General features: G+C 33.5%; 1 protein-coding gene across 1 annotated transcript; it reads right to left on the bottom strand.

The window, feature by feature from the left end:
- Positions 1-1,228: 1,228 nt before the first annotated feature.
- Positions 1,229-4,235, bottom strand: LOC114323926 (uncharacterized). The gene is made up of 3 exons (XM_082909170.1): positions 4,001-4,235; positions 2,410-2,518; positions 1,229-1,670 (listed from the first exon to the last, which is right to left on the bottom strand). Exons 1-3 carry the CDS (start codon positions 4,188-4,190, stop codon positions 1,571-1,573), a joined length of 399 nt encoding a protein of 132 aa, XP_082765296.1. The 5' UTR covers positions 4,191-4,235; the 3' UTR covers positions 1,229-1,570.
- Between the last annotated feature and the right edge of the window lie 9,729 nt (positions 4,236-13,964).

Genomic DNA, 13,964 nt, shown 5'->3' with positions numbered 1-13,964 from the left:
TTGGACCTTTTTAATAAAATATTGAATTCCTTTAAACAGATTCAAATTAATAAAATATTAATAAAATATAAAATACAGTCACAAATTCAATTAAACAGATTGAATGTAAACAGATTCAGTTTGAATGTAAACAGACACAGATTCAGTTTGAATGTAAACAGACACAGACTAATATGATGGTAATGAAATCATATTGAACTTCAAATCCTCAAGAGCATAATGAAAATTTCATTTACTTGTATAAAGTTCTTCACCAAATTACTGTTCTAGAGCTCCTAGTATTACCTCTTCAATTTCTCTTTTCCATTTTCTTTCCACTTGCTATAACAAATCAGGCTTGTATGTGTTGCGTGTGTGTGTGTGTTTTTTTCTAGTTTTGACTAAACCAAGACATGCTAGTTCGAAAAATTGACATTTACTCTAAGAAAAATTATTTTTCGTAGTTTTGTTAGTAATGAACCGTCTTCAACAAATAATTCACTTTTTAATGGGGCTCTAAGTAACTAGCTCCGGATACTAATTTCATGTTCATAGAAGATGCTTTACCTTCACTGTTTCAAAATCGAGCACTGAAGAGGACGGTAGTGAGAGATCTTATTTATTTTTAGGTAAACTTACAATTATTGACATTTTTTAATAGTGTTTGATAAAAAATATCATCCTAGGACATATTAGCTAATAAGTCTACCTATTAGGACTTCCACTTAATTCCTCCTCTATTTTTTTTGTAATCTCAAGTTTGAAACTACTCAATCGACAATCCAACGAGTAACTACTCTAATTAAACACAAACATATGATCAAACAGTGAACAAGCTAGTTTGCCGGCATGGCAATTATATCTGCATTTGTTCCAATGTGAAAAAGAGATAATTAAGCATAACAGCATTCATGTAACCACCCCACCCGGGTATGTCGGCTTTTAATCCCATTTGGCAATGCATTTAAGACAACCTGGAAGTATTACTACATACCCAATAAGATCAAGGACCAACAGAAAATGATTAAAAATAGAAAAGAAACAAACAAACATAAACCGACAACCTCATTTTACAATGACATACAATTCGACAAGAGAAAAAAAAACACGTTACAACACACTATAGTCAGAAATCAACCACTCAACTTCCGGGTAATGCAAAACTGATCATGATCAATTATATGGGGCATTTGGACGACAAAAAGGTTTGTTTCATGCAAATGCACACCTTAAATTCCCCGAGCCAAAATAGTGGGGAGCTAATATTATTAATATTTGATTATCACTTATGTGCATATCAGCACACTTGGAGGAGTGAAGGGTAGAATATGGATTTTAGTTCCAAGAGTCAGTGAGTTTGCTATGGTGTATGATGAGATATATGGTCTCTATGCTTGAATAATAGCCATTCTTAGGTTTATAATTTTAGTAATGGAATCCTAGTTTACTTGGGTCCCATTGAATTTCCAAACATTCCTAATTTTCCAAAATGACTACATTACTGCAAAAGGAACTACTTCCCAAATTTTTCTTTCTTATTTTTTTGCACTTGATACTATAGCTGAAACCTTTCCACCACTGTAATAAACCACTAATAGATTTGATTCATACCTGAAGCATCTGCTTCCCATATCAGTTTATCTTCATTGCCTATGAGTAGAGGTAGTGCATTGACCAGTAATTCCAAGAGCCTGTTAATAAGTTCTACTCTCCAGGTGAGCAAATTTATTCTAAACTCCAAATTCTATTTTGTAAAGTTTTGTACAAAAATTTTTGAGTTTTCTTTTTATATAAAAGACTAATATGAAGGAATATTAGAGAACTACGAACTATACCATTGAAATTAAAGTAACCAACATCAATTTTATCCATCAGATAAAGTAATTAAAACTTCCCCTACCCCACAAATAAATTAAAAAAACAGAGGCAAAAAGAATTGAATGAATTTTTTTTTTAAACCTTGCACTGAATTGAAATTTTCCCAACATACAAATTAAACCCAACTAAAACCTATAGAAGAACATTTCACGTAGAAAGCTCATATAAAGGAAAGAAATAGACAACCACAAATGAAATCCTAGAAGTAAATTTCAAAGAAACTCTAGATCTTCTCACATAATCTCTCTCTTCCTTTCTCTGTTCATGGGTCAAGATTGTTGATAAACATTGTTGGATCCATTTCACAATAAATTAAACTTTTAAATAATTGGGACTATAGAACAATCTGACATAATTTTAAACAATGTAAATTTAGATGTTTGAAAATTTAGCACCTCTATCCTATAATGACAAAGTTATGCAGGATTGTCAACTCACCCTATAGGCTACACATAAACCATTCATGTGAAGTAAAATTGTTGCTCGTCAACTTTAATAACAGTGAGCATTTAAGAATAAAATACATTTCTGTTAGTTGCATAAAATGCCTACCATTTGAAGACAAACTTTCTAGATGGCAATTCTGCAGGGTACAAGTAAGAATAAGCACTTATGTCATCAACCATTGAAGTCATTTTCACTTCTTTAGTGGCACTCAACCCTACAACAGTGATTAATGTAATGTTGATAAGAAAAACTAACCAAAATACAAATAGAGCAATCATTTTTCCAAACTGACCTCAACCCATCTCGAAAAAAATAAAAAAATAAATAATGCAAGCTTGTCAGTGTCATAAAAATATATTGTTGATGTCAATGAATATCACATGAAGTTTACACAAAATCTAACACATAGGAGGAGAAATGGAAGGAGTGGGAGATATCCCTCCTCTTGTTTAAGTAGGTAATAACTAACCCTTTTATAGTAACATTTTTTTAATAGATAAGCTAAGGAGGCTTGAACTTGAGTATTTTTATTAAGGGAATGCGACCCAAGTCATTGGGATATCCTATGGGAGGGTGTCGTTTCCTTCTTGTTTGGTTAGACAATAATTATAAAAGAAAGGTATGTGCATGAACTGAATGAAAAACAGAAATAAGTTTTAACAACTCACAAACTAAGGGGTATACTTTAGAGTAAAAAATTATCTTAATCAAAACCTCCATTTCCCTCCTCTCTATGCAGTTTCTCTTCCCTCCTTAAAAACAATCCAAACATAGTGAATAATAAATATCGACCATTTTCCCCACCTATCCTTCATTTCTCAAAAACTTTCAATCCAAAGATAGTGTAAGAGAAACTACTAATAAAAATTAGCCCAAAATCATCTCCAATTCTTTTATAAAACTACAAATTTGTCATTATCACTAAATTATAAAATAATAAATTATTCAATATTCTATCGTTATCATCAAGAAATATTACTAACGGTGTGAATTTAGTAATCATTACAAGAATTCAGAAAAAACCCATCTGAAATTTGTCAAAGAGAACAGCCAGTTAACATCCACTATTACACTCACTTATGAACAGCCAGTTAACATCCACTATTACACTTTCTACAGTGAAGCACCCATTAGAACTATCAATGAGAACACCTATGCCCCCTATGTATCATGTTATCAAATTCCACCAACACAACTTGTATGACACCAATAAATATTAATAAAAACCCAACCAAACACCATACTACAACACTCACGCCAATCCCCAATCAATACAAATATGAGCATGGATTAAAATAAATCAAGTAAACAAGGAAGGAAAATGGTGAAATGCATATGCAAGCTAGTGATTCCACTCGAAACTCAAATGGTGTGATGACTCGCATTTCTGTAATCCACTTGAAACATTCAGGTTTGCTGTAATCAATCAGAAAAAATACTTCAAATCTCCATCAATACATTTATTCCTTAGCATAAGAGATCAAGCCTCTACATAGAAAAAACCCCTAAATCTAGGACAAAAATCAAAACACATTTACTCATTTCATAGAAATCAACATTCTACAGCATCAAAAAACAAAATAAAAACCCTAGAGCTAGAGTGAAATAGGGAAATAGAGAGAGAGAGAGAGAGAACAAAATAAAAAACCTGGAGCTAGAGTGAAATAGGGAGAGAGAGAGAAAGAGAGAGAGAGACCTGAATCAAAATCGATTGGAGGCTGGACGGTGTACCGACCGTGGCGATGAGACGGTGAGACACAGTGAGGAACGGTGATCACTGTCGATGAGAGGGACGATGAGCGATGGGCAATGGTCAGTTGATAAGAGGGAGAGCGATTGGGGATATGAGAAGGAGAGCAAACGACGGCCTGTTTGTTTTTTGCCATCACAGTACACGAAATCTTATCATCCGTCGCCGCTCGCCCTCGATCGAGAGACAGAGAGAGAGAGAAAAGAGGGGGGAGAAGAGATTAGGGAATTTTTAGGTTTGAGATTGGGGATATTTTTTTTGGGGAGGGGGGCGGTGTGGAAGCGGGAATGGGGAAAAAATAAAAGGGGAGCGGGAATGGAAAAAAAATAAAGGGCGGGAATGAAAAATAAAAATAAAAATAAAAAATAAAAAAATAAATTTATTTTTTGTTAAAATATATATTTTTTTTGTAGTTAATGAAAAAATAAAATTTTTTTTTTAGTCACTAAGATTGAAAATTTATTTGTTTCATTTTTATTTTAATGGAAAAAAATATTATTATTTTTTATTTGGTAGAAGTAGGGGTAATATATATTTTAATGAAAAATATTTTTCACTAAAATAAAAGTTAATTTTCTGTAGTCACTAAAATAAAAGTTAATTTTTCTACGACCTATTTTTTTTTAGTAAAAATCATGAACTAATTTTTTGTGGTAGAGGAAAGGTAGCGACATTAGTGGTGGAGGTGGTGGATAAGAGATGATGGTGGTGGTGGTGGTGGTGATGGCGAAAAATATTAGTGGTGAAGTTGTGGTAGTGGTAGTGTAGATGGAGTGGAAGGGGTGAAGGAGAGGTAATGGTAGTAGTAGCGGCAGTAGTGGAGTGGTGGCGATGGTAGTAGTAATGGTAGTCGTAGAGGTGAAGTGGCGACAGTGGAAGTAGTGGTGGTGGTGGAATGACGTTTGTAGTAGTGGTGAAGGTGGTAGAGGAGATGGGTGGTGAGAGAGAGAGAGATGAGTGAGAAACGGATAGAAGAGATAGAGAGAGAATAGAGCGGGAATGGAAAACAAAAATAGGCGGAAATAAAAAAATATTTTTTTTTGTCAGAAATGAAATTTAAATAACAAAATAATGTCGTTTAACTTTCTTTTTCTTTTTTTTTTTCGACGGGAGTTGCCGTCGTCAAAAAAAAATATTTTATGTTAAAATATATATTTTTTTGTAATTAATGATTTTTTTTTTTTTTTTTTTTTGTAGAGGATAGAAAGTGGCAGTAGTGGTGAAGGTGGTGGATAAGAGATGATGGTGGTGGTGGTGGTAGCGGCGAAGGAGATTAATGGTGAAGTTGTGGTAGTGGTAGAGTAGAAGAAGTGGCAAGGGTGAATGAGAGGTAATGGTAGTAGTAGTGGCAGTAGTGGTGAAGGTGGTGGATAAGAGATGATGGTGGTGGTAGTGGTGGCGAAGGAGATTAGTGGTGAAGTTGTGGTAGTGGTAGAGTAGATGAAGTGGCAAGGGTGAATGAGAGGTAATGGTAGTAATAGTGGCAGTAGTGGTAGTGGTGGCAATGGTAGTAGCAATAGTAGTCGTAGAGGTGAAATGGCGACAGTGGTAGTAATGGTGGTACTGGAATGGCGTTTGCAGTAGTGGTGAAGGTGGTAAAGGAGATGGGTGGTGAGAGAGAGAAAAATGAGTGAGAGACAGATAGAGGAGAGAAAGAGAGAGAGAGAGACAAAGACAGAGTGATGAGCAAGAGAGAGACAAAGTGGTCGCTAAAAGTGCATTTTCTTGTAGTGGATAGATAAATCGAGAGGGAGCTCAGTAAATAGAGAAGACAGAAAGGAGAGAGTGAGCAACGCGAACATAGTGGGAGAGAAAGAGAGAGAGAAAGAGAAGAGAGAGAGAGGGACAAAAAGATAGAGAGTGAGAGACAGAAAAAAGATAGAGAGAAGAGAGATGAACGAGAGAGAGATAGAGAGAAGAGAGATGAACGAGAGAGAGAGAGAAGAGAGATGAGCGAGAGAGACAGAGAAATATGAGAGAGATACAGAGAAGAGAGATGAACGAAAGAGACAGAGAGAGAAAAGAGATGAGAGAAGAGATAGATGAGTGAGAGACACAAAGAGAGAGAGAGAGAGAGAGACAGATAGACAGAAAGAAAAGAGTGATGAGTGAGAGAGAGGAAGATGAAAAAATAGGTGAAAAGATATAGACAAAGAGAGAGGGAGAGAAAAAAAGAGCGAAAAGAAATAAACGAGAGAGAGATAAAGAGAGATGAGCGAGAGAGATAACGAGAAGAGAGATAGAGAAGAGAGACAGAGAGAGATGAGAGAGATAGAGAGAGAGACAGACAGACAGAGAAGAGTGATGAGTGAGAGTAAGAGAGAGAGAGAGAAGAGAGACAGAGACAGAGAGATAGAAATATGAAAAAATGGGTGAAAAACTTCCGTGTCTAAAGCCTCATTTTCTAGTAGTGAGTCATCTCTATCATTCATGGGTAGAATAGAGGCGCGAATTTGGGAATTGTATATTTTATATAAAAATCAAATTGAAATATTTTATACAATCACACCTATTTAGGGAGTGTGATTAAAAAGTAGTAATGTATATATAATCACACTTTAATTAAAATGTGTGATTACAATATATATATAAAATCACACTTATTTAAAAAGTGTGATTAAAAAGTAGTAGTGTATATATAATCACACTTTAATTAGAAGGTGTGATTAAAAAATATATAAATAATCACACTTTAATTAGAATGTGTGGTTAAAAAATATCTATATAATCACACCTATTTAAAAAGTGTGATTAAAAAGTAGTAGTGTATATATAATCACACTTTAATTAGAAGGTGTGATTAAAAAATATATAAATAATCACACTTTAATTAGAATGTGTGGTTAAAAAATATCTATATAATCACACCTATTTAAAAAGTGTGATTAAAAAGTAGTAGTGTATATATAATCACACTTTAATTAGAAGGTGTGATTAAAATGTGTGATTAAAATATATATATATATATAATCACACTTGTTTAAAAAGTGTGATTAAAAAGTAGTAGTGTATATATAATCACACTTTAATTAGAAGGTGTGATTAAAAAATATATAAATAATCACACTTTAATTAGAATGTGTGATTAAAAAATATATATATAATCACACTTGTTTAAAAAGTGTGATTAAAAAGTAGTAGTGTATATATAATCACACTTTAATTAGAAGGTGTGATTAAAAAATATATAAATAATCACACTTTAATTAGAATGTGTGATTAAAAAATATATATATAATCACACTTGTTTAAAAAGTGTGATTAAAAAGTTGTAGTGTATATATAATCACACTTTAATTAGAATGTGTGATTAAAAATATATATATATATAATCACACTTAATTGAAAAGTGACATAAAAAATAAATATTATCACACTCAATCAAATTAAGTGTGATTAAAATATCAATCTAATTTTTTTTATCACACTTCCAATAAAAGTGAGATCTTTTTTTTTTTGTCAAAGTGTGATCTTTAACTATTTTTGTAGTAGTGTCACTTTCAACAACAATCACTCTCTCTTTGATCAAAGCTCTAGAATTTGGCTATAAAGGAATTTCTTGGATGGTTTTGATATATGGAAGATGGTATCACAGTATGTATGGAAAATGAAGGTTTATAACTCAATTTGGATTAAAACAAGACTTCAATCAATCTTTCCTCTCTTTCAATCAATCTTTCTAACCTCTTATTCTCAGCAATCTGGTGTTCTTTTTATAAGCAAAGCACGTTGTAACATGCCCGGGGGGTACCCATGTGCGTTAAACAATTCGAACCCTCGACTTCTTTGATCTAGTCTTACGAGTGCAATGCAAAATATAGATGAGAGTTCAGATTTGACAACTTTTATAGAAAATCTGTTTTATTACAAAATCTTTTCCAAAAATGGACTATATCACCAGATCTTAGAGTCTCCACCTAATATTTTGAGAAAATTAGAAAATTCGTGACTCGTGCCAAGGCCACTATTTGTCATAACCAAAGATGCTTGGCACGGAACCTTAGGTATGAGAGGGGAATGTCATTAATTGAGCACCCCCGCTCATCCGATCAAAGATTGGCCTCTACTAAACCATGATATGAGTTTTATTGGCTTTATATGTTCATATTCTGGCTATTTAAATAAATCCTACAATTTATTATGTGAATCATACAAGTATAGACTATGTCATTTATTTTGGAACAATTTGATTTCATATGTTTTGAAAGAATTTTAAAGATGTACAACCCAAAGAAATTGAGTTTACAAATATGAAAAATCAACATCATTCTAAATTAAGCGACAAAACCTCCATCCATCGGCATTCATATAGTTATATCAAGTAAGCACATAGCCTCATGGTAGAATGCTAAACATAGTAAGAAAAACACACACAAGCGGGATGATAAAGCATAAGAACTTACATGTTTACCAACATTCTGTCAACAGCTACAAAACAAAGTTAGCAAAATATGCATGATCTTATATACAAAATCCTATTGCAATTCACTCATGAGATGAAATTAAAGATTCAGCTTCTAATATATGATATGTGAATCATCTCAAGAACATGAGGTAGCGTACATAATCACATAGGAATTGATTAAACCCACAGATGCAAATGAGCCGAATCTACATGCATGACATATGGATGCATAATATGGATATGATGAAAAGGAAAATATGATGTTATGTATAGATATGCGAAGCGAGGAAATAAAAGGGATAGAAATAAATGGTGTTAGAAGACATACATAGAAAAAGGGTAAAAAGAAGCGGGTGTTGGGAATTATAACAACACTGAATAATTACAAAACTGAATAAAAGAAAATAAAAGACGTGGGATTGAAAATATTTACAGCAAAATCATAAGAATATAAAGAAGAGATTTAACTAAAAACTACAATCATCCGTCGGAAATCGTCTTGTTTATTGCTTGTGAGATACTCTATTTTTGGGAATTCCTATTTTTCATGTAGCCAAACCAAGACAAAACAAACAAAACCTTTCCAAGAGATACATATCTAAAAAAAATCTAACAAGTATAATAATTGAAGCTAGGAAACACCAAACCAAAGAAATAGATGGAAATCTACATTTATCTCTTTGTGAATAAGAGTAAATTAATACTCAAATCCATGCTATTAAGTAGAGAGAGTAGATTGCCATCATTTCAAAGGGGAAGTCTTACAAAGCTTGTGAAAGCTTTATAGAACTTCTAAGAAAATAGGGAAGAAAGGAGGAAAAATACATTTAACTCATCAAAAGTAGTTAAAGACTCATCTTCTTACTCAAGAAATATGTAGCACTCGTGTCATTTAAGCTATTGGAGAGTGTATTTAATTCTTTTATTTTCACTTTGGTAGTCTTTGGAGTTGTTGTATTTTGGTTTTGGGGGAGTACAATTCGATTTAGACATGTTGGGATTGTTCGTTTGCGCTTGTTAACATTGAAAAGTTCTTTGGGAGCTTGGAAAATTTGTTCTGGTGTCGACACTAGTCTTCCTAGGGGTTGACACCACCTTGCTGCCTTGCTCTTAGTGTCTCTGTTGGTTTATAGGGTCAACACCATGGGTCCTAGGGTCGACCCTTGTCTACTGCTGTGTTCTGGATGTTGTTACTGAAATATAGGGTCGACATCATTGGTTCCTAGGGTTGACCCTTGTCTACTGCACACATTAGTGTCTCAACTTTTCTTCTTGAGGGTCGACACCGTTGTCTTGAGGGTCGACCCTTGTGAGTTATTTTCAGAAATTTTGGTTCGATTTTGGGCACAACTGTTGGGGGTTTTGACTTAGAATAATGTTTTAGAGCACTAAATTGGGAGCTCTAGAGCATCACTAATGATGTAGCATAATGGCCCCCACCAAAGTGATGTGATGTTTTGGCTTGAGTTTGTTTGTTTGTTTTGTTTTGTTTTGTTTTGTTTTGTTTTGTTTTGTTTTTTTTAAGCTCATTAGAGCTATTAGTGGTCCAAAAATTAGTGGGATGAATCACCACTCTTTGACTTATTCTTTTCATTGACTTTGTGGCTATTATTCTATTATTACCTATCCACTATAAATAGGCTCCAAAACACTATTCCCTCATTATTTTTTTTTCTCTTTCATTCTCTTTTCCTCTTTTCATCATGAATCTCTCTCTCTCTCTCTCTCTCTCTCTCTCTCTCTCACAACTCAACTTTTTCACTTAGCTCTCTAGATCTACTCACATAGATGCATCTTTTCACCTTGGTCCTTTGAGAAATGTTGTAAATCTCATCAAGGGTTTTCTTTTGATCCAAGAGGTTCTTGGTTTCATTGACTTTGAGTTTTTTCGAGTTCTCTTCTCCGTTTCAAGAGGTAGGGTCTATTTCTCAAACTCAATATGAGTTTAATAGTCTATTTATGGTATATTTCGATGTATAGATCTTGTAGTTATTGGGTTGAATTTGGAAATTTGTTTTAGTTCGTTCTAAATGGGGTTGTTGAGCTATGGTTTAGCTACTAAATCTATTTTTCATATACGAAAGTGCATATGAGTTTTATTAAGGTGAAAAGTCCCAATTTGAGAAAAACCCTAAATGATAAATTATTTGGGAATTGGTTGGATTTCTGGAAAGAAGATTTGATTGGAAAAGTATTATGGGGATTTGGGAAAAATACTGAGTTTTGGATACTCTTTTGGAAATGTTTTGGGAATGGTGATTTTAAGATTTTTGGATTGTTTATCCGAGTTGTTGTCTTTTATTTAGTATATTAGAGATAACTGTTTTAGCCATCGGTGGATGATAGCATTACCGTGTGTTAGAAATTGTTTATGGAATAGACAACTGTGATCATTCTTAACATGAAGCATGTAATGGATTTTTATAACTCAAAACTATATGTTTCTATTTGAAAGGTTGTTTAAAGACTTTCATGCTATGTTTTCAAAACATTAATATCTCTCTGTTGAATAACGTAAATATCGGGTGGAATCTGGATAGGAGATGTGGTTATGTTAAATTAAGTTGGCCTACGTGTCCATAGTGAAAGTCCAAAAACCCGTGTGTATACATGGGTACCGATCCCACAGGCGAAATTTTCGTAAAATGGCAATAGTAGTGCTTGTATAGCCTACGTTTACATGGGTACTGACTGCGGTTTCTTGTGGACGAAATTTTTGTGAAATATTACACTGGCCTAGATGTTCCACTGTCTGTATTTACCATCCTGTTTTCTTTTTAAAAGAGTAATAATACGTGATTTTGGAAATCTAAAAACGGTTTTAGCAATGTATTTGTTGTTGTTTAGCGATATATTCGCAGTTTATTTAGCAATGTATTTGCTCGATATTGAGATACCTGGACTCTTGGAAATGGATTTTATTTCAAACAGATGTTTGGAACTTGGAAAACATTTTGAATAAACGAATGATTTTGAGGATTGGAAGAAAAAGAATTTTGATGGAAAATCAAACGGATTTTGAGAATGCTTTTGGCATGTTGTATATATATGCAATGCATCATGATCATTTATGCTGTTGGAACATGTTTAGCTTTTGAAATATTCTCTATTGAGCTTTATGCTCACCCTGCGTGGCAGAAAATGTTTTTCAAGTGTACATGTGTGGATGTGGACTGTGATGCGAAGATGTGTTTGGAACCGTGTAGGGTGGTTTAGTTATTTGTAGGCCATGGGCCATTTATGTTATTTATTGGTTGTGAGCCATTCTTGTAAGGGTTACACCCTTGTGTATGATGTAAGCCTCAAGGCATTCAATTTAATTTATAACATCTGTGTATGTTTTTAGATATAGAACATCCATTTGACTTAGATGTTGTATCTGAGAATGTATAAAATCGGATAAACACCTGTATTGTGTGACTATATTATATTCATTTGCATGATAATTGTTGTCTATTGTTTATCGTTGGGCATTTATTCGCGTGAGCCGGACCGTGTAAATCCGGGGCGTGACAAACTATGTATGTAAAATCTATTTCCATGTTCAAAATTAGTCGAGAAGAGAGCTTTTAACACTTTTAATGAGGAAGTCTTTGTAACTTAAATTACATAATTATATCACATATTCTAAATATCACATATTTAATAAAGAAAATAAAAGAAAAATGAATGAGAATAAATCTAAGGAACAACTTCCGTAATATAAATATCACATATTTAATAAAGAAAATATAAGAAAATAAATAAGAAGAAATCTAAGAAACAGAGACTTAGCCTTCTACTTCGGCAATCGAAATATCACATATTTAATAAAGAAAATATAAGAAAATAAATAAGAAGAAATCTAAGGAATAAAGGCTCAACCTTCCACTTCCACAACCTAAATATCGCATATTTAAAATAATAAAGAAAATTCAAGAAAATAAATGAGAAGATTGTGAAAATTCACCTTTGGAGGAAATGGTGGATTTTCAAATTTATCAAACTTTCTTTTTTACAGCCTTACGGTTATGGGGTATGCTTTAGAATCTTAGCAAGAAGTTTTGAGTTTTAGTGGAATTTTGGGTGGTATATATCCGTGGAATATCAGTGAAAGGTAAGAGGTTTATATCTCACTTTGTATTTTCTCTTAATTTTGACAAAATAAACTTTCTTTTTGATCCACAAACTAATACCTCCATTCTCACACCATAGATAGACCACGAGCTAAAACCACTTCATTTTGGAAAAGTCAATTTGGGAAAGCCAACATGTTTTCATCTTTTGAAGAGCCAATTTTGAAAAGCCAACATGCCTTCATTTTTTTTTAAAAGAAAAAAGCTAATTTTGAAGAGCCAAGACCCATTTCTGTTTTTGAAGAGCCAATTTTCCCAAACTTGCTAAATTTTCCGGACAAGACAAATGCAGAAACAAATTTTGAATAGATCTAAAATAATTTGGCCAAAACGGGTATAAGATTGAAATTAAAGCTTAAATCTGATTTTTCTGTTGAGAAATTCATAAAATAGCATATTCCAATTTTCATCATCGGGTGATCAAAAAAGTGCCCAAGTCTTAATCCTGGTTAAAATGGGATGTTTACAGTTGCCCCTCTTTGATAGAACTCAAAGTCATTTCATGATGTGAGTGAATGTCAAAGCCCGAAGACGACCCTTTTAACAAGGTTGTAAGACTTGGGCAAACAAATATAATGCAAATGTAGTTGGTTGACCTTGAGGATTACCTACGTATCCCTTTGCAATGAATCAAACCAATGTAGTTCAGGGGCAAGATGCAAATGATATGCTAATGCAATTGGAAGTTGGACTTACCTGCTTTGAGTAGCTTGTTTTTTTTTTTCTTTTGAAAATTCATGATTATGCAATGCCATGCAATAGGTAATAGTATGCAAGGCAAGCCTCATACAAATGATATGAAGCATAATATGGGATGTAATGCAAACAAACGTGTTTTACACAAGTGAAGGAAAGCCTAACCAACTAGCAAGCCCAATTGTGTCTCACATGGAAGGAGAGAAAGTATAACCAAGTAACCTCGAGATCGTCTTATACAAGAGGAGAAAAATGAATCGAGATCGAAACGGGTCTTATACGAGATGAGGAAATGTGAAATTGAGATCTATATGCGTCTCATGCGAGAGGAGGAATTGTGAACTTGAGATCAAAACATGTCTTACATGAGAGGAGGAATTGTGAACTTGAGATCTAAATGCGTCTTATGCGAGTGGCGGAAATGTGAACTTGAGATCCAAACATGTCTTACGTGAGAGGAGTAATTGTGAACTTGAGATTTAAACGCGTCTTCCGCGAAAGGAGCAAAAATGAACCAAACGCGTTTCACGCGAAAGGAGAAAATGTGGTGCAACCAACAGGCATACCTAACTGTATTTCATACGGAGAGAGTGAACGTTTTAATCCAATAAACTTTAAATCTTAACACGTTTCACGTGAAATGACAAAAGGCGTACCTAACCATATTTCATACGGAGAGGGGGAAGGTTTTAAT

The sequence above is a fragment of the Camellia sinensis genome, chromosome 15 (genome assembly GCF_055761805.1).
Source record: "Camellia sinensis isolate YWXY chromosome 15, ASM5576180v1, whole genome shotgun sequence".
Classification (NCBI taxonomy): domain Eukaryota; kingdom Viridiplantae; phylum Streptophyta; class Magnoliopsida; order Ericales; family Theaceae; genus Camellia; species Camellia sinensis.
This window is presented reverse-complemented; position numbering and strand designations above follow the sequence as displayed.